Source organism: Physella acuta, unplaced genomic scaffold (assembly GCF_028476545.2).
Source record: "Physella acuta isolate Inbredline_101_S28 unplaced genomic scaffold, ASM2847654v3 ptg000240l, whole genome shotgun sequence".
Taxonomy (NCBI): Eukaryota; Metazoa; Mollusca; class Gastropoda; family Physidae; genus Physella; species Physella acuta.
The window spans coordinates 556,477-577,919 of NW_026731759.1; the positions used below are offsets into that span (position 1 = coordinate 556,477).

Here is a 21,443-nt window from a genome sequence, read left to right on the forward strand (position 1 = left end):
TTTTAAGTTATTTCCCCTGGCTATTCCTGAATTTTTATCGAACTTTTTCGTTCTTTTAGTACTAATCTACTTAGAACTAGAGATCTAGATCTAGACTTCTAGTAAAAAAAAAAACTAAATATATAACACAGGTTCCCCGATCAAGTAACATTAAAATTTAGATCTAGATCTAGATTTATCATTCTAGATCGAGGTCTAACACTAGATAAGCGTTAGACTAGTAAATAGTAAGCTAGTTAGTAGTAATAGTAGAGTCTAGGGTAATCTATCGTTTTAGGTACGTAAAATCGCCCGCGACTAGTAATGTGAAAAACAGGTGACTCCTTACATTTTAATAATTATTTCACATTTTGAGGAGGATTTATGTTTTGAAAAATACAAAAATGTTTCCTTGTTTCATTTATGTACCTGTTTTTAAACAATTGAATTAAAACTTTTCAGTAATAAATGAACACCAGCGATGTTTCCAACAGATGCAACCATGCTCATTTACTATAGCAGCCATCTTGTTAAAGTTTTATTTTTATTGACATATAGCGCAAGATTCAGGCGGAAGTCACTCTATTTTACAAATGGCCGCTGTTTATATAGCAAATCTTGCTTGCAGGCACTGCTGTTTAAAGTTAATTTCTGGCCTATATTGATATATTTAGCCATTGATTTAGGTTTATTATTCATTTATCTATAATATTTGACACAAACATATCACAATATACTTCTATTACAGCCTTGACAATGAGGTAACGTTTTCGTACATTAATAGCCGCGGGCGATTTTACGTACCCAAAACGATAGATTACCGAGTCTAGATCTAGATTAGATCTACTAATCTAGCTGTGCTGCTAGATTCTAGCTGCTAGTTTTAAGTTTAGACAGTTTAGACTTAGAGTTTAAAGTTTAAGTTTAGATTAATTTATTTATATTTTAATTATATGGCTAACAATATAATATAGATCTAGGCCTAGATCTATATTGTAAAATCTATTTAAAGTATTTAAATCTATCGTTTTAGGTACGTAAAATCGCCCGCGACTAGTAATGTGAAAAACAGGTGACTCCTTAAATTTTAATAATTATTTCACATTTTGAGGAGGATTTATGTTTTGAAAAATGTTTCCTTGTTTTTAAACAATTAAATTAAAACTTTTCAGTAATAAATGAAGACAAGCGATGTTTCCAACAGATGCAACCATGCTCATTTACTATTTTACTATAGCAGTCATCTTATCTATATATATAATTTTCTTCTGGAAGACGCTAGAAAACAAGCTGTAAGCGCGCTCCGTACCACCCGCACCCCTACATGGTCTGGTGAGCTGTGGTTCACGCTAAATGTTTACAAGCAGAGCCGGGTTTAGTGACGACTATTAGGGGCAGATAATTTAGTTTGAAACGATTTTAAATGTAGGGGGGGGGGGGGTAACTAAGTGGAGTTTACTTTAACAGAGGGGGGGGGGGGGGGTTTATCGTCCTTAACGAGCTACTTATAGTGTTTTAAAGAAATATTTTCAGTGGCAGCGTTGGTAGTGTCGAATTCACAAATTATGAATTACTGAAAAGTAGAAAAGACAACAACTAAATAGCGGCGTATGATATGCCGGGGGTCGGCTCGTTTATTATATTTAAGTTTTTTTTTTTGTAAACTTATAGCGTGAGATTCAGGGGAACCCACTCTATTTTACAAATGGATGCAAAGCAAATCTTGCTCGCAAATACTGCTGTTTAAAGTTAATTTCTGGCCTAAATTGATATATTTAGCCATTGATTTAGGTTTATTATTCATTTATCTATAATATTTGACACAAATATTTATATATAGGATCTGCAATATACTTGAATATACTTCTATTAAAGCCTTGACAATAAGGTAAATTTTTCGTACATTACTAGCCGCGGGCGATTTTTCGTACCTATAACGATAGATTACCATTTATATATATTATATATATATTATATATATTATATAATTATATTATATATATAGCTATAGATAGTTAGATTAATTAGATTTCTACTTACTTAATACTTACTTAGCCATTGAATTTTGTTTTATTATTCAGTTATCTAGGCCTATATGCCTAATATTTGACATAAATATATCGCGATATACTTCTATTAAAGCTTAACAATGAGGCAACTTTTTCGCACATTACTAGCCTCAGCTGATTTTATGCAACTGAAACGGTAGATTACCAAATATATATATATATATATATATATATATATATATATATATATATATATATATATATATATATATATATATATATATATATATATATATATATATATATATATATATAGGCCTATATCTATATATATAATTCTCTTCATGGAGACCATAGAAAACCCCACGCAGCTTAGCCACCACCCTCATCCCCACCTGTCAGGTTAGCTGTGGTTCACCCCGAATGTTTACAATTGTAGAGCCGGGTTAGTGACAGCTACTAGGGGCAGATAATTTAGTATTAAACGATTTGAAATGAAGGGGAGGTAACAATTTCAGATTGATCTTTTCTTTGTCTGTAAACGGATGCTTTCACTGGGCGGGAGGGAAACGCGAGGGCGGGAGGGGGTAGTGTTGAATTCACAAAATATGAATTGCTGATAAGCAGAAAATAAAACAACTAGATGGCTGCGTATACTATGTCGCGTGTCAGCTCGTATATTACAATATATATTAAATAATTTAACAGGGTTTTTTTACAATTTAGTACTTACTTAAATAGTAAATACTTAAGTTAACTCAAGTAATGAGTTAAATAATTATTTCTAGGATGTATAGGCCTAATAGTTAATAGAGGAAAATTATGCACATTGTTTTCCCTGGTTTAATAGTTTACCCTTTAATTTTAACTAGTACTAAACATTACACCACACTTTATGACTGAACAGTCACAGTCAAAGTTTCTTTAAGGGATCAAACTAGAATTTATTTAGAAAATAGATACTTTTACCAGTGTTCGCCCTGAAATAAAAGTCTGAAAGAAACACTGATCACGGTTGACTGTAGGCTAATGAGTAGGCTACAGAGACAGTTCTAAAATACATACTCATAAACTGCAACAGACTGTAGAAACACAATGAAGTTACGTAGAGACGCAATTTATAATTTTAATACAAGATTTATCAGGAAGGGCAGATAGCTCCATCACTATAGCCTACTTACCTAATCCCAGCAATCACCATTTTATTTTTTATGTACTCCCATGCTAATGACATGTTATGGGGTTGAGATTAGGGAGATTGCAGTCAGTGTAGTAGGAACATATAATTAGTATTAAAATCTATCGCTTTATATCTGAAACTACAAACACAAAATAATATTAAAATTCCAAAAAATATTTTGGTACTCTCAGTACTTCTATCTTCACCTTAACTTCAGTTACATAAATCAATATCTGTTTTTCTTCTTCTGCGTTTTAAATTTTTAGTGTTGAGAGAGATTCCCGGAAAAGATTCTCTTTATTAACACAATAAATATATGTGTCAACTTATAGGCCTGCGTTTCTTTTTGGATTTTATTTTGTCTCTCCTAGAAGAGTTGCTGTCCCCAGCTGTCGAGACTTTTTGGTTAAGCAACCATGAGCTTTAACGACTCGACCTCGCTGACCCCTATCAATATCTCTGTAACATAGCTGCAAACATACGACTTTATAGTTTATACATAGGCCTTTATTTATTTACATTTTGTTATTCTGTTTCCAGATTTTAAGTTTGTTATCTGTGTTAACATCAAGAGCTAATTACATCTAAAATATTTCAAGAATCATGACATGTAAAGAACCAAATGATTATAATTTAGCAAAAGCTAAGCACATTCACACTGAGGTAAAAAAAATATATATTAGAATTTGATTGTTTGTGTGAATTAACTAACAATATTAAATTGATTAATTGATTTTCAGAATTATTCTTATTTAACAAATAAAATAAAATAATTTAAAATTTTGTTTTTCTTAGGAAGTAGCTAAAGGAAAATGGATAGCTATGAATATTATATCCTACTTGGATCCAACAGGAAAAGAAAGGTGAATTTTTTATGTTCATACTTCAAAATTAGAATACCCGAATGCTTTTTAAAAATGAGAATAATGTAGAAACTACTTAAAAATTATTGTAAAAATTACTTTTGCAAAAAGTTTTTAAAATTTCAAGGTAATATAAACTAATAGTAGCATATAAGCCTATTCATTATAGAACTGGATGAATGTTTTTTTTTCAGAAAATGGGAAGGTGTTACAAGAACTACAAAATCTAAAACAGAAGCTGATGGTATGATCAACTAAAGATTTCTAACATTATTATATTAGAAAAAAAAAATTATTCTTAGATTGGATCTTTCACAGTCTTTGTCACACTAGGTCAAGACCTTAAGACTTGTGACATTATACGTTCTAGTAAATGATTATGTTGCTATAAAACAAATATTTAAATTGACTTTTTCTGTTTATTAAATGCTTTTATTTATTTCACATTGTTTGCTAGACACACTTTTGATGCAATGATTTAGTTCCCAATATATTCTCCTGCGAAGACAAAGCATAAATACCTAACTTTTATCTAATTAGAGATTAAAGTAGTCATAATAGTCATTAAAATTTAATTAAAAAATTACTAAATTCAATAACATAAGGGGAGATAACAAGATTAAGTAATAGCAAACAGTGATGTGCTGTTGGTCTCTGATAGTTAGTTTCACATCTGAGAGCCAACCATAGACTGAGAAGGGGCAGAGAACACAAGCTACAGATTAGGTTTTACTTAAAGCAAATATTTTAAGTTATGCATTGCTGACTTCATTAAAAATGAACACAATGCTTAGAAACTAAAGAAGGCCTCCTAAACTGTTTTTAAAAACTTACATATCAACTTATTATTTTAAATTTTTAAAGTACAATAGCTAACAAAATATAAAATACAAGAAATGTAAAGAACCTTTATAATAATCTTTTAAGAAAAAACGAAACTTGATTTCATTAATTTAAAAAAAAAAACAGGTCTCTAAAATATGTAAGATATTTTCATGAGCTTTTACAGTGCACTTATATTATGTTTTATTTATTTACAACCCTTTTTTGGTTCACAAAGTCTGTTAGTCTGTGGTGCACAATGGGGTTTGTGTTCAAATCTTTAACTCAATTTTAATCCACTCCATTTAGTTCAAATCTCTCACACATTTTAGCCGCCATCTATTTTATTAAGAAAGGAAGTTTTTTTTTTTTTATAATGCATTTCAACATTTTTTATTTTTAAAGTTTTTATATTTCTTATACAGATTATACAGTCTAACTATAGTCATTTTAATTTAGTTTAGAAGTTTTCCCATAACTCTTTTGTTTTAATATATTTTGTTTACGTAGATTTTTATAAAATATCTTTATTGTGTACTGTCAACTTGTTTAGACTACTTTTACTAGTGTATATCTACACTTATACTAGTGTATATCTGTAATCAAGTACATGTATGACACCTATGTTAGTTAATTTTTTTTCAATAGCCACAAGCTGTAATTACAACAAACTATAAACATGAATAAATGATGGTATGAATTATTTAAGTTAATTTCTACCTTAATTCAATTTAATTTTTAAAGCTATTTATAAGCACATCTGATCCTACTACATCAAATTGAATTCCAGCTGTTGGTATGATAACACTATTTAAAGATCCAGTACAAAATTGTGATTGTGTTGTACTCATTCGTCAGTATAGGCCTGCTATACATTCAACCACTGTTGAATTTCCTGCAGGTAATTATGCTAATGTATAAATGCAGTACCAGTGTAAATGTGAATAGACAACAGTCCCACTTTTGTTCTATTTTTCTAATAAATTTCCGTACCATTCAGCTAAAGTTTTTTGTTTCCACAAAATCCTTTCTGAATTTTTGTTTTGCAGTGCAGTCAATTATTTGGCTACTTGACCTTAAGATGAACCCAATAATTTTTACATAAAAACAAAACTTTCAAAATACTTGCAGGATTAATTGATGCTGGTGAAACAGCCGAGGTTGCTGCTATCAGGGAAATGAAAGAAGAGACAGGTTTAACAGTAACGGTGAAGCATGTATCACCAGGTAATGTTATGTACATTCTAGCAGTGTAGTTTGTATCCTTGTTTTAGCTATCAGTGCACACTTGGACAATTGAACTGGTAACGCAACAACTCTTTATTGAAAGCACAATGCTGGTGTGTCCATCTCTGTGTTGTCACAATGTTGGTGTGTCCATCACTGTGTTGTCACAATGTTGGTGTGTCCATCTCTGTGTTGTCACAATGCTGGTGTGTCCATCTCTGTGTTGTCACAATGTTGGTGTGTCCATCTCTGTGTTGTCACAATGCTGGTGTGTCCATCACTGTGTTGTCACAATGTTGGTGTGTCCATCTCTGCGTTGTCACTATGTTGGTGTGTCCATCTCTGTGTTGTCACTATGTTGGTGTGTCCATCTCTGTGTTGTCACAATGCTGGTGTGTCCATCTGTGTTGTCACTATGTTGGTGTGTCCATCACTGTGTTGTCACAATGCTGGTGTGTCCATCACTGTGTTGTCACAATGTTGGTGTGTCCATCTCTGTGTTGTCACTATGTTGGTGTGTCCATCTCTGTGTTGTCACTATGTTGGTGTGTCCATCTCTGTGTTGTCACAATGCTGGTGTGTCCATCTGTGTTGTCACTATGTTGGTGTGTCCATCACTGTGTTGTCACAATGCTGGTGTGTCCATCTGTGTTGTCACTATGTTGGTGTGTCCATCACTGTGTTGTCACAATGCTGGTGTGTCCATCTCTGTGTTGTCACAATGTTGGTGTGTCCATCTCTGTGTTGTCACAATGCTGGTGTGTCCATCACTGTGTTGTCACAATGTTGGTGTGTCCATCTCTGCGTTGTCACTATGTTGGTGTGTCCATCTCTGTGTTGTCACTATGTTGGTGTGTCCATCTCTGTGTTGTCACAATGCTGGTGTGTCCATCTGTGTTGTCACTATGTTGGTGTGTCCATCACTGTGTTGTCACAATGCTGGTGTGTCCATCACTGTGTTGTCACAATGTTGGTGTGTCCATCTCTGTGTTGTCACTATGTTGGTGTGTCCATCTCTGTGTTGTCACTATGTTGGTGTGTCCATCTCTGTGTTGTCACAATGCTGGTGTGTCTATCTGTGTTGTCACTATGTTGGTGTGTCCATCACTGTGTTGTCACAATGCTGGTGTGTCCATCTGTGTTGTCACTATGTTGGTGTGTCCATCACTGTGTTGTCACAATGCTGGTGTGTCCATCTCTGTGTTGTCACAATGCTGGTGTGTCCATCTGTGTTGTCACTATGTTGGTGTGTCCATCACTGTGTTGTCACAATGCTGGTGTGTCCATCTGTGTTGTCACTATGTTGGTGTGTCCATCACTGTGTTGTCACAATGCTGGTGTGTCAATCTCTGTGTTGTCACAGGTATTGACATCTTTGTACTGCCATGACTCATGTAGGAAGTTCTCTTAATGTAGATAGATATATGACTAGTGAAGGTAATAAGGATCATTTAAAGATAATTTGGATTGACAATAGGGTAGTTTAAAAGTATGTCATGTTTTTTAATTCCTTGATAGAATGAGAATAATAGTGATAACATAGGAGACAAGACCAGAGAGACAGTTGGGGGTACGACATAGTAGGAATCAGATGTTTGTACTGGATTGTGTTATATTCAATGGGATTAAAGTTTTATTTATCATTGTTATTCTTGAGCAAGTTACATTGTTTATTACGCATGGAAGTAAGAAAGATTCAGTTCTTGTCACTAAGAAAGACAGTATAGTTCATAGAGTTCAAGATTCATAACAACCTCCCCACTCCCTCCACCTGTCACAGAAGTAATTACTACTTTTTTTTATCAATGGATGAATTTCTTATTTAATGTGTTTCATTTTGGTTAGTGTATCAAGTATGTAGTAGAACAATCAAATAAATTCTAAGCCATGTTTAGATCAAAGAACTTTCCTTGAGAATGAATGAAATGTCTTTATTTTGTCTAGCTACTGCCACAGATGCTGGTGTGCTGGACACCACTATGAAAATGGTAACTTGTGAGGTTTGTTTATTTTTTACAACATTTATATCTATCCTTAGTTGTAATGTTCCCAAAAAAATCTGTTGACTAAAAGTGAAAGTAATTCTTCTCATTTTAGGTGAACTTAAATGATCTCAAAGAGCACAATTTGAAACCAAGTGTTGGAGGTTAGTAAAATAAATGTTTTCTCATACAAAATTCAGTTTACTAATACTTGATAATGGGAAAGGACAAAAAATATGAATTGAAATAGGGTTTTCTAGTAAATCACAGTGCAAACTGATCTTAGATTTTATCTATCTGAAGTCAAAATTCTTTGGCTGAATAGAATGGGAGAGGTGGTTTTGAGAACCACTGGCAGGCTTTAAAAAAGAACTCAAACTGCAAACTTACTAATTAATGTTAGACATGCTAAAGAGGTGACATTTATGATGAGCTATCGTGCAGTTGTTATTGGAGATCAGACCACAGTCAGAACAACTGTCCATCTGATTGTATCAGTGTCTCAGTGCCTCTCCATTTGATCTTGTTAGCAGCCAGTGTTTTTAGTAGGGCAACAAGCTATTAGTACTTCCTTAACCTCATGTTATGTTCCCTTAAGTTTGAAATTTTTCAAATTCAGATCGAATTCAAAATTAAAGATTGAATTATTTTAAGTTTATAGAAATCTCAAAATTGTTTTTTTTCCATGTATTGGCTTAATCTTTGATGGCTGCTGGTATTTTTGATAATGAGCAGATTCTGATGGTGAGTTTGTTTTTATTAATTTATTAGTGCTACTCATTCTGTTAAATACCAGAGGGGGTAACAACTGTTTTGTTTTGAGTATTTTATTTTTTTATTTTACATCCACAATAAGTCCCAGCTGGAACCACTTATTTGAACTTCTGCCTTAGGATTTGGTACACACCTCATTCACCTGACAAAAAAAAAGAATTTCTACTGGTTTCTGTTTTTTTGTAATTCGCCATTACCAATTTGTAAACACTTTGTGGCTGGGCAATGCCTGGTGCCAAACAGGTGTAAATATTCTGGAACCTCATGAGCTTTTCAGTACAGTGGTTATAATATAACAGCCAACAATTTCCTCCATTTTGCATGCTCTTTTGTGTGCAATTATGCCCTAAATCACTCACAATTAGATGGCAGGGACCGCAAATATGTTCAGTCACTTTTTTATTTGTAGGAACAACTGGCACGTTTGATCTCCCCATGCCTGTTCTCTTAAATAAATTAAAACTGTTATTTTATTATTTTATAAAAAAAGAAAGACAAAAAACTTACATTGCACATCCCCACACCCCTCGCCCTACTTTGCTTATTGTTATTAAATTCAAACTCCCAATCTCCCAATACCAGTAGGATTTAGTTGTGATAGTATAATACCTTAAGGCTCATTACTCAATGTTTACCTGTATGTTTTGGTTTTGTGTATTGCATTCTCCAATTTTTTTCCTTATCAAAATGTTTATGAGTAGATCCCATATACAATGTCCTTTTATGCTACACAATGATGTTAAATGTCTTCTTTACCTTAAACCACTTATTTTTATTCACCAGAATTTATTGAGGTTTTAATAGAACCACTACATTCTTTATTAAAACGGTTAGATGGTAAGTTTTCAGATTAGTCTTTTCACTCTTAACAATCAGTAGCTTGAAAGTTTCTAGTTCAGTTTAATTGTTAGGAGTCCCACCATGATTTACTTGGGAGCTGGAATGTTCCTCTTGTCAATTAACTTCACCCCCTCACCAAAACCATTGAAGTAGAATATGTAGAATTACTACATCTCTTATGAACGGACCCTAAACAGAACTCTAACAAACATAATTAATCAACAGATAATGTTAGGGCTGGGTTTCCCACTTTACCAAAATGGATTGCTAAGTTGTTATTGCATTGACCAGGGGATGATGGTGGTAATTTCGTGCATGTTATTTATGTCTACTCTTTTTCAAAATGCTTATCCCTCCTATCTTCCATAGATTATTCAAATAATGGTGACATTGTTGATTCAAGAGTGTATTCATGGGCTTTAGCTAGAGCATACCTATGAAATAATCCAAATATAGTAAGGAATTATTTGTTTTAAGTTACCAAGCAAACTAATATAGTGAAAGTTATGAGGGGCTCACACAAGTAGACACAGATGTACAAGAAAATCAAAGAATTCACTTCAACTGAAATATAGTTTATTTTGTTCCCACATTATATTAATTCTAAATAATGAATCAAACTCACTCAACAATAAAATACAATTTTTTAAAAATATAACCAATTCTTGATTTTATATTTATATATCATTGAAATACTCAGCTATTGTTTATGTTCAACATGTTTTACCTTCTTTTTGAATAGTGTGTGAAAGTGAATTGTACAAATACATATTTGTTTATGCACTTTTTCTGTAAAAGCTCAGAAGTATAGAAAGGAAAAATAATTCTATTATTAGCAACAAGTAATTACAACAAACCAGACATAAAATGAGTAGGCCCAGCAACATTTCATAAAACCATTTTTATACTATGGCATAGATCAACAAAATTGCATTATAATATGGAGACCCTCAATGTTTGCTACATGTGATGCATTATTTACAAACATACACAAGTAATAAAATAAAAAAATACCATTAACATAATGAAAGTTTTCAATTTAAAAAAACAAATGTACTTTCTCTACTTGGAATTTTCAACTGTAAGAAATAAACATCATAATTAATTGCCATCTTTTTTTCCATTTAATGTAGAATTAAATATTCTTGCAGACTATTTTTAAAATAATTTTACCATCAAATTTACAAACAATATTGTATGTAAACATCACTCATACACAGGCTCTAGCAAAGCATTTTAAAAATAGCAAAAGTCAATGATTCAAATAACATGCTACTAACATATTCATATGACAGTTGTAGACAAGCAATCTATTATAATAGAGTAAATGTAATTTGAGATGTCTGTATGGCTCTGTCTCAGGAGAAACTAGGGGCAAAAAGACATCGGTGGTAAACCAGTTCACATAACTGTTGAAATGTTGGGCACCTCTACATTTTATTTCTTTATCCTTATGTTAAGTGGAACTATCTTCTCTAACCCCTGTGACCCATGTAATTTTGGCTATTTTATTAAAACTACATACAAAAATAAAAAGATGTTTAAAAATCAAATACATTTTACATGGACTATAATATGCATATTAGTCTATTTTATTTTGATCACAGAACCATGATAAAATTTAAAAATCACCAGTGAACATAAAACCATATTTCTTTAATGTAGCCTTACTATTACTGGAAAAAACAAATAGTACAAACTTAATAAAGAGAAATCACAGTTGTTTTATTAGTTTTATGAACGTTTTCTTACATAAATGTGAATTCACATACTCAAAACATCTCAATATACACAAGTCCCAACTCAAAGTGCAAGGGAAATTAACATAATACCCCCAAATACCTTTTATTTATACAATAAAAGGTTACAACCTGTGTAACAATAAATACCCTTGTAAGTAGTAGCAGAAATATACAAACTTTTAAACCATACTTTCAAATGCTCCATATTAGTGTAGATTCCAGTATCTTTCTACACTAAATAGTGCTGTCAAATTTTTAGCAACTGTGTAGATGGTTTGACAACTAGATCTATTCTACTTTTGTTCAAAATCACATTTTGGTGAGATATGCATAATGCAAATTAATAGGTTTCATCTAATAATTTTAAAAAATACATCATTGGGATTCCCAGCAGATAAATAAGTGAAAATGCATAAAAAAGCAAAAACATACAAATATTAACAATATAAAATATCTAGATATGTTAATTAAGGCTTGGAGACAACCATCAATGCTTTAGTTTTTCATTTTTTAAAATTATTATTTATGAATGCTTTAAAAAAAATCTTATTAATCTGCTAACATAATTTTTATTTTCAATTATGGTTTAATTTTAAGGCCATAATTAGAGTAGTGTGTTAATGAATCAGGTTGACGGGGTGGGGGGGGGGGGGGGGGGGAAGGAATCATGTTAGGTGTAGCACAATGTATAAAAAAAAATACTAGTACAAATGTATTATTTGCAAACCTTTTGAAAAGTAGTAACAGGTGATTGTTACTATACACTATAAACATATGGTAATAGAATATTTTTTGCAACTGTGAGTGAATGCTGTTCCATGTAAAGCAGTACATATGATACATCCTATTTACTTTTTTCTAATCAATAGTAAGTGAAATTAACACACGAAGAAATTAAAAATTACAACAGACAACTTAGTTAATGCATAAGATTATTTAAGGAATCCTTCCTTTAACTGATTTAATTAACATTAACAAAATAATACACTTGTAAAATAATTTTTTTTGACTATCTGTCAAAACTTACAAACTAATAAAAAATAAATGGCTTTTTAAAAATTAAATTTCAATCCAGAGAAATCCATTTTTAAAAATCAAGGTTTTTTTTTTTTTTAATGTAGCTTAAAATTTGATTTAATACTAATTATAGTTTATAGAGAAAGGAAATTAATGTGAAGTAGTAAGCTTTGTTGGACCACAAACCACATAATTTTTATTACATCATACATGTATCAGTTTGAAGATAAAGTGCATAACATGGAGATTTGTTCTTTAAAACTTAAAATCTGTTAAAAAGTGAACAAAGAATAAAATGTAAAAGTAAGTTTGTAAGTTGGCAAGTAGATACAAATAACTTCAAACAACTATGATAAGTAAAAAAATAACAATATGGGTTATATAAAGCTTTTGTATAGGAACATGGTTTTGTAGTGTTTTCTACACACTAAAGAAATTAAAGTATGAAATGTGAAATACTTAAAAAATGTTCTTGAACAGTCTTTCTATTTTATATGATTTTTTTGTCATAATATCTTTCACTGAACTGTACGCCTAGGGCAAAATATTTGTTGTAAAAATATTTCATATTTTAGTGTTTACTAGTTCTTCATTCTATAATATGTCTTGTTCACAGTAATCATAGTTAGTTTTTGTAACATTTAGCATTAGATATGTTTGATCACACAATTTTGGAACTCAACAATAATAAATATTTTATTTATACATTCATTGTTGCATATGAAGTACTTTATAACTTTTCCTTTATGAAGTGAAGTTGGTAAACATGTCTAATGTATATACATTGCTTAGTAATATAGTATATTATTATTAAAGAAAAAGTGGTTTAAAAATGTAATAGTAATAAATGTGAAGAATTTTCATTAAATTTTTTTTAGAAATAAATAACTATAAAAATGCAGATTTTAAGCAGATTTTTATTATAGTATTATTCATATTATTAACCAACTTGATTTCGCATCGTTACAATTATGCACCAACTAAAAAGTCAATCAGTAAAATTTGTCACAGTTGCTAAAATTAGAACAGTTAAGAATAATCTACCCTGACTACAAAAAAAAACAACAAGATAAGCACTTTTATTACACAAAGTATAGGCCTACAACTCGCAATAAATGGAAATACGCCTTATAAAAATACATTTTTCTTACATTGAATGACCAAATTTGTTAGTTGCAATTTAATCCATTAAACCACAGAAATTAGGTAGGGCATCTAATACAGCATTTTATAGCCAAACATTTGACAAATACTGAATTTATATTAATGTTAGCCATTAAATTATCAAAGCAGTTTTTTAAATTCATAAATAAAAAGTATTAGTTGCATATCAATGATATATAAAACAGCACAGTCAAATCTAATTTAAAAACTGGAATGTAAAAACTAAATATTCACTGAATGTCAGATATAAATTTGAAAATATACATTACCAATTAATTCCACAGAGAATAAAAATCAGTACATACTACTTTTTTTCTGCATTATATTCCTCATTAGCCATCAACCTTAACAATTTAGAACAGAAACAAATATTAGTTTATATATTGATTTAAAATACCTATCATCTGTGTATGTCCAAGATGTTAGTCATATTTGTAAGATGATTTTCAAGTATAAGGTGTTTTCCTGAGGAGTATAGCATGTTATAACATAACTAATAAAGTATTATATTCAGTCATTTTACAGATTAGTTTATGAATCACATTTAATAGAACCATTGCCCACCTTTTATCTATGCCCAAAAAATCCATATCCAGTTTGACTGATACTTCAGTATTACGTATCCTACCTGAGTGCATTTATTTTAGTATATGTCAATTTAAGGTTGACAATGGACTTTACTAGCTGGCAAAATGAATTCTAATGTATGATGAAATAATCATTTGGTTGTATTTAAATAATGAAACTATGAGGTGGTAAGGGTGTAGCAAAAAATGTCAATTGTAAATAAGTTGATTTCCAGAAAATGTTTTTCATTTCTAGAATGGAAATCATTTGGAAAAATGATTTCCAGAAAAAGTACATGATCAATTCTCTGGCATAAAAGAATCCATATGTAGCTCACTATATTATTCCTACTAATTAATCTGATTATCTCCCTTCTTTTAAAATGACCTTTCAATACATTTTTAATGACTAATTTAATATCCAACTAGATTGAAAATGATTTAATGTTGCATTTTCATTACATATAAATAAATTGCCTAGTCTGAACTGCATTTGAAAGAGGTAAATATTTGCCACAAACACACTGAAAGACATACTCCATAAGAAAAAGCTTATGAAAATATGGCTTTATGATAAAGTTTATCATGTAGAGTGATTGTACATATAGTAATTATATATTTGCAGTTTTATAGAAATTACACAAAATAATTTTGCTTACGGGGTTTTTGTGTCCTCCATCTCTGTCACTATCTGTTCCATTTTTTGAACAGCAGCTAAAGATTCATTATGTTGTTGTTTCATTTCACGGCGTTTGACTTCTGTATATCCTCCAGAACCAAAGAGCACAACCATGTTGCTAACCCACCACAAGTTTGTTTTATGATCATTGTAATAGATGCATGCCAAAATTGTCTGAGCACAAGCTTTAGCAGTTCCGGATATATTATGTGTCAGTGGTGAAGTAACCTATTATAAATTTAGACAAACACAGTTTAATATGTTAACACTTATCTAAATTGTATTTACTTTCAAATAAAAAATAACAAGGAGGTTAAAAGAATTAAAATAATGTAACTACCTGAATCTGAAGGCCTGTTACATAGCCAATAGCAAAGCCAAATATTCCACTGATAACCATCCAATTCCAAAATGAGACTGAACTTAAAAATGGAAATCTAAAAACTTCTTGAACTTCTCCAAATAAAATCATCAATGGAATAAACAAAATACTGGCATTGATGTTATTGTAAAGTGTTAAACGCCATACATTATTATCTACCAAAGGCAAAACCTTCTTTGTAAATATGGCATTTAGTGCTACACAAGCACTTGCTACAACTCCATAGATAACACCCAAGATTGATAAAGTCCCTAAGATGAAAGAATCAAAACAAAATTATTTATATATACATATCAATAATATCAGGGAATGAAAATTTCATTATAAAAGGTAAAAGAAATATTTTTCACTTATCAGTTTATGCTTCTTATTTAATACTTAATGGATCCCTACGGCTTACCTGATTCTCCCTCTTGATCTACACCCATAAAAAAACCAGCTATTATAATACCACAGCATGCTAAAGCTTTTGCAGAAGTAGTTTGCTGAAGCATCAAATATGTGAAAATCTGTATGGGGAAAAATGTGCACACAATTAAAAACAATTTACCTTGTGAACCTTGCTTTAGTTTTGAGATCTAATTAAGTTCTAAAAAACTTGAATTTCTTAACTAAATAAAATTCAGATCTGCTTACACATGCAAATGATAATATGTTCAAGTTAAATAGAAACTTACCACATTAAATACAGTTGTAAGAGATCTGCCCACAAAATAAAATGCAACACCAATATGTTTCAAACAAAGATTGTTGAATGTTATCATACAGACAAATATGATAGACAGTGGCAAAGTCTGAGGAAAAGATAAATATATCATAAATCTATTACTTATAGGCTAAAAATAATATTTACATTGCATTTTTTCTCATAAAAAGTAAAATCTGTTTATAATTATAAAATTAAGCAACCACTTCTCTAAAAATGATATGCAGAAAATTTTAAACATTTACTTCACGTTTTTTTTTTAAATTGTGTGTGCGCAGATTTGCATTGCGTAGAAGGGAATGTTTTAAGACAACTGTACAAGTTGCTACTTCTAAAATAAAGGAAATCTGGGGCTGCACTTAGTGATCAAGATAATTAAAAGGAAATTAAGTAGTAAAAACAAAAAGGAAAATAACAAAATGCTACATGAAATATAAAATGACTAAAAAAGTAATTTCTTCAGCTGTATCTAAACATGCCTGATCAAAACACTGTTAAACAGCCAAGTAAACAGAGATAGCTCAAGTCTTCAGTGCCAATCCAAAAGTTAAACACAAGGTTACAAATGCAATAAGTTTGGAAAAAAAAACTTTTAAAATACTAACTGCTCTTATAAGTTTAGCTTCCACTTTCATTGCAGGAAATGCCACATAGCCTGGAAAAAATTGTCCCCCAACACTTAAAAATACACACAAGAAAACTGTCACCACACACTGGAACCATGTCACAAACAAGGGAGCATCAAGCTGGAAGGAAAAAATATTTTAAATGTATATATGATACTAGAATACCCGTCATCCGTTGGATAACTGTGGGTTTCGGGGGTCATCCATCAAAAAACATCACGTCTGTCACTCAGAGGCATAGCGACCCTTCCTGGCGCCCGGGGACAAACTTTTCGATTTTAACCCCCCCCTCCCAAGATTTCAATTTTCAACCCCCCCCCCCCTCAAACTTTTGATGTGCACCCCCCCCCCACTCAAATTTTCGATTTGAACCCCCCTCAACCTTTCAATTTATTTTTCCAAACCATTTTGGCGCCCCAACATATGTCCCCCCGCCCCCCCCCTTCCCCCCTCCACCTCCCTCCACCTCCCCTTCCCCCCCCCCCCCCCCCCCCCTCCTCGCTACGCTACTGCAGTGTCACTTATCGTCAAAAAAAAACAGACCCCACTTTCAAAAAATTGTTTTTTATCTTTTAAAAACACCGAAAACACCGATTTCGGACTATCCCTTCATATACTGACTTCATAGGTGACCTACTCAACTCTACTTCACCTGCCCAGTGTCCCGCCAAGTCTCAGACAACATGTTTTTATCGTTTAAAAAACGATTCCAGCCGAGCATGTCTCTGACCACACTATCCTTTCATATGCTTAGGACAAAGAAACAGACAAACTCTACTTCACCAGCCCTGTATCCTGCCAAGTTCAGATAGGCAACTTTATTATTCACATCTAAAAAAAAAAAATTGAAAAAAAAAATCATTGACGAATTGGTCTAGAACCTGTGTCACCCACATGAGAGCCGACCTCACTACCAAGTTAGCTATTTACTCGTGACATTACAAGTGAAGTTTTATACTATACTTTGAGTCTCCTTACGCGCATAGATCTAGATCTAACTCTAGTAGTAGTAACTTTCAAATTAAATTTTATCTTAAATTAGCCAAACAAAGATTTATATAAAATAAAGAAGGTCTGAAATTATCTAGATCTAGATAGAATTATCTAGATCTAGTCTAGATTCTACGACTCTTTTGCTTAAGTCTTCTTATGTTTAGTTTTTCTTGCTAGACCTAGAATCTAATCATTAGCTACGCTTATAGGCCCGGAGCGAGCATTTCAAAATTACCATATTCCAAACAAAGATTTATATAAAATAATAAAGGTCTAAAATAGTTTAGTATATAGAAAATCATTATTATCTAAATCTAGATTGAAAATTATCTATATTTTAGATCTACGACTGAGCTATATCTAGAGTTTACGTCTATAATTTTGCACACTTAGCGGTATAGAAGCCGCGTATGAATCTTAAGTTATGCAAATAGGCCCCGCATCCAGCATTTCCTAATTACCATATTTCATAGCTATACAAAAAAAGATTTATATAAAATAATAAAGGTCTAAAATAGTTTAGTATATAGAAACTCATTATTATCTAAATCTAGATAGAATTATCTATATTCTAGATCTACGACTGGTTTGCTAAAGTTTCGTTTTTTTTATTGTATTTATAACTAATAAATCTTGGATTTGACCTAGATTTCTAGATTCTAGATCTAGATCTATAAATAACTTTCCTTCGACAGCTGATCTTTAGACCTAGAGAAATTTATTGTAAAACTAAATGAAAAAGACAGTTGAAAATTGATATAAGTGTTGGAACGTAATAAATACAGCAAACGGACGTATTGTTAAAGTTAAAGCCGACAGAAAATTAGCTTTAGAACGCGTTAAACATTGGAATGGAAACACAATCTTCTTCGATAGGCCGCCATTATCGATGTAAAAAAAATAAACACTTCATGTGACGTCACTGTTTCCGTCGAGTCTAGTGGCTTTTCAAATCTTTTTTTAAAAAATGGGTTACTCTGCATATGAATAAATCAATTAATTAATTAACGTCTTTAAATAAATTTGTGATCAACAGTCTGTCTGCATTAAAAAATTATTCTCTACCTACATACTATTTTACAGCTGTCCCGGTAGAGTCGAACATATCACAATAGTCAATCAGGCAAACAAACAAAAAAAGAAATATTCAAACATGTAAACAAACTTGACTTTTAGTAGTGTACTAGAATACCCGTCATCCGTTGGATAACTGTGGGTTTCGGGGGTCATCCATCAAAAAACATCACGTCTGTCACTCAGAGGCATAGCGACCCTTCCTGGCGCCCGGGGACAAACTTTTCGATTTTAACCCCCCCTCCCAAGATTTCAATTTTCAACCCCCCCCCCCCCCCTCAAACTTTTGATGTGACCCCCCCCCCCCCCCACTCAAACTTTCGATTTGAACCCCACTCAACCTTTCAATTTATTTTTCCAAACCATTTTGGCGCCCCAACATATGTCCCCCCGCCCCCCCCCCCCTTCCCCCCTCCACCTCCCCTTCCCCCCCCCCCCCCCCCCCGCCCCCCCCCCTCCTCGCTACGCTACTGCAGTGTCACTTATCGTCAAAAAAAAACAGACCCCACTTTCAAAAAATTGTTTTTTATCTTTTAAAAACACCGAAAACACCGATTTCGGACTATCCCTTCATATACTGACTTCATAGGTGACCTACTCAACTCTACTTCACCTGCCCAGTGTCCCGCCAAGTCTCAGACAACATGTTTTTATCGTTTAAAAAACGATTCCAGCCGAGCATGTCTCTGACCACACTAACCTTTCACATGCTTAGGACAAAGAAACAGACAAACTCTACTTCACCAGCCCTGTATCCTGCCAAGTTCAGATAGGCAACTTTATTATTCACATCTAAAAAAAAAAATTGAAAAAAAAAATCATTGACGAATTGGTCTAGAACCTGTGCCACCCACATGAGAGCCGACCTCACTACCAAGTTAGCTATTTACTCGTGACATTACAAGTGAAGTTTTATACTATACTTTGAGTCTCCTTACGCGCATAGATCTAGATCTAACTCTAGTAGTAGTAACTTTCAAATTAAATTTTATCTTAAATTAGCCAAACAAAGATTTATATAAAATAAAGAAGGTCTGAAATTATCTAGATCTAGATAGAATTATCTAGATCTAGTCTAGATTCTACGACTCTTTTGCTTAAGTCTTCTTATGTTTAGTTTTTCTTGCTAGACCTAGAATCTAATCATTAGCTACGCTTATAGGCCCGGAGCGAGCATTTCAAAATTACCATATTCCAAACAAAGATTTATATAAAATAATAAAGGTCTAAAATAGTTTAGTATATAGAAAATCATTATTATCTAAATCTAGATTGAAAATTATCTATATTTTAGATCTACGACTGAGCTATATCTAGAGTTTACGTCTATAATTTTGCACACTTAGCGGTATAGAAGCCGCGTATGAATCTTAAGTTATGCAAATAGGCCCCGCATCCAGCATTTCCTAATTACCATATTTCATAGCTATACAAAAAAAGATTTATATAAAATAATAAAGGTCTAAAATAGTTTAGTATATAGAAACTCATTATTATCTAAATCTAGATAGAATTATCTATATTCTAGATCTACGACTGGTTTGCTAAAGTTTCGTTTTTTTTATTGTATTTATAACTAATAAATCTTGGATTTGACCTAGATTTCTAGATTCTAGATCTAGATCTATAAATAACTTTCCTTCGACAGCTGATCTTTAGACCTAGAGAAATTTATTGTAAAACTAAATGAAAAAGACAGTTGAAAATTGATATAAGTGTTGGAACGTAATAAATACAGCAAACGGACGTATTGTTAAAGTTAAAGCCGACAGAAAATTAGCTTTAGAACGCGTTAAACATTGGAATGGAAACACAATCTTCTTCGATAGGCCGCCATTATCGATGTAAAAAAAATAAACACTTCATGTGACGTCACTGTTTCCGTCGAGTCTAGTGGCTTTTCAAATCTTTTTTTAAAAAATGGGTTACTCTGCATATGAATAAATCAATTAATTAATTAACGTCTTTAAATAAATTTGTGATCAACAGTCTGTCTGCATTAAAAAATTATTCTCTACCTACATACTATTTTACAGCTGTCCCGGTAGAGTCGAACATATCACAATAGTCAATCAGGCAAACAAACAAAAAAAGAAATATTCAAACATGTAAACAAACTTGACTTTTAGTAGTGTACTAGAATACCCGTCATCCGTTGGATAACTGTGGGTTTCGGGGGTCATCCATCAAAAAACATCACGTCTGTCACTCAGAGGCATAGCGACCCTTCCTGGCGCCCGGGGACAAACTTTTCGATTTTAACCCCCCCTCCCAAGATTTCAATTTTCAACCCCCCCCCCCCCCTCAAACTTTTGATGTGACCCCCCCCCCCCCCCACTCAAACTTTCGATTTGAACCCCACTCAACCTTTCAATTTATTTTTCCAAACCATTTTGGCGCCCCAACATATGTCCCCCCGCCCCCCCCCCTTCCCCCCTCCACCTCCCCTTCCCCCCCCCCCCCCCCCCGCCCCCCCCCTCCTCGCTACGCTACTGCAGTGTCACTTATCGTCAAAAAAAAACAGACCCCACTTTCAAAAAATTGTTTTTTATCTTTTAAAAACACCGAAAACACCGATTTCGGACTATCCCTTCATATACTGACTTCATAGGTGACCTACTCAACTCTACTTCACCTGCCCAGTGTCCCGCCAAGTCTCAGACAACATGTTTTTATCGTTTAAAAAACGATTCCAGCCGAGCATGTCTCTGACCACACTAACCTTTCACATGCTTAGGACAAAGAAACAGACAAACTCTACTTCACCAGCCCTGTATCCTGCCAAGTTCAGATAGGCAACTTTATTATTCACATCTAA

At 32.6% G+C, this 21,443-nt stretch overlaps 2 protein-coding genes and 1 long non-coding RNA gene across 12 annotated transcripts in view; 2 read left to right on the forward strand and 1 right to left on the reverse strand.

The window, feature by feature from the left end:
- Positions 1–16,682, forward strand: LOC131938278 (ADP-sugar pyrophosphatase). 7 transcript variants are annotated; one of them, XM_059296249.1, is made up of 9 exons: positions 1–140; positions 3,763–3,831; positions 3,964–4,031; positions 4,226–4,275; positions 5,644–5,754; positions 5,985–6,080; positions 8,025–8,080; positions 8,178–8,226; positions 16,573–16,682. In XM_059296249.1, the coding sequence occupies exons 2-9, from the start codon at positions 3,772–3,774 to the stop codon at positions 16,584–16,586; spliced, it is 504 nt and encodes a 167-aa protein (XP_059152232.1). In that variant the 5' UTR covers positions 1–140; positions 3,763–3,771; the 3' UTR covers positions 16,587–16,682. The 7 variants fall into 7 exon arrangements, with proteins under 7 accessions (XP_059152232.1, XP_059152230.1, XP_059152225.1 ...); XM_059296247.1 differs by having other exon boundaries at positions 1–131; positions 3,767–3,831; XM_059296242.1 differs by having other exon boundaries at positions 3–144; positions 3,709–3,831.
- On the forward strand, positions 8,244–10,329 carry LOC131938279 (uncharacterized). The gene is made up of 3 exons (XR_009386288.1): positions 8,244–8,806; positions 9,620–9,673; positions 10,046–10,329. It is a non-coding gene; the product is annotated as an uncharacterized LOC131938279 (long non-coding RNA).
- LOC131938276 (GDP-fucose transporter 1) overlaps positions 12,061–21,443 on the reverse strand; it is an 18,838-nt gene continuing 9,455 nt past the window's right edge. For 2 of the 4 annotated variants that reach the window (XM_059296241.1, XM_059296239.1), the window contains exons 3-8: positions 16,538–16,678; positions 15,904–16,020; positions 15,627–15,735; positions 15,185–15,477; positions 14,825–15,072; positions 12,061–13,943 (exon numbers count right to left, since the gene is read on the reverse strand). In XM_059296241.1, coding sequence (XP_059152224.1) covers positions 13,904–13,943; positions 14,825–15,072; positions 15,185–15,477; positions 15,627–15,735; positions 15,904–16,020; positions 16,538–16,678 — 948 coding nt within the window. In that variant the 3' untranslated portion in view covers positions 12,061–13,903. Of the gene's footprint in view, positions 14,065–14,163; positions 14,228–14,824; positions 15,073–15,184; positions 15,478–15,626; positions 15,736–15,903; positions 16,021–16,537; positions 16,679–21,443 lie in introns of all 4 variants that reach the window. The other 2 variants (XR_009386287.1, XM_059296240.1) reach the window with 2 other exon arrangements.

Excerpts from the sequence above, each read along its gene's own strand:
- LOC131938278 (XM_059296249.1), top strand. The coding sequence starts at position 3,772 with ATGACATGTAAAGAACCAAATGATTATAATTTAGCAAAAGCTAAGCAC. Across the intron at positions 6,081-8,024 it reads GGTGAAGCATGTATCACCAG|CTACTGCCACAGATGCTGGT; the intron begins GTAATGTTATGT and ends TATTTTGTCTAG. Across the intron at positions 8,081-8,177 it reads TGAAAATGGTAACTTGTGAG|GTGAACTTAAATGATCTCAA; the intron begins GTTTGTTTATTT and ends TTCTCATTTTAG.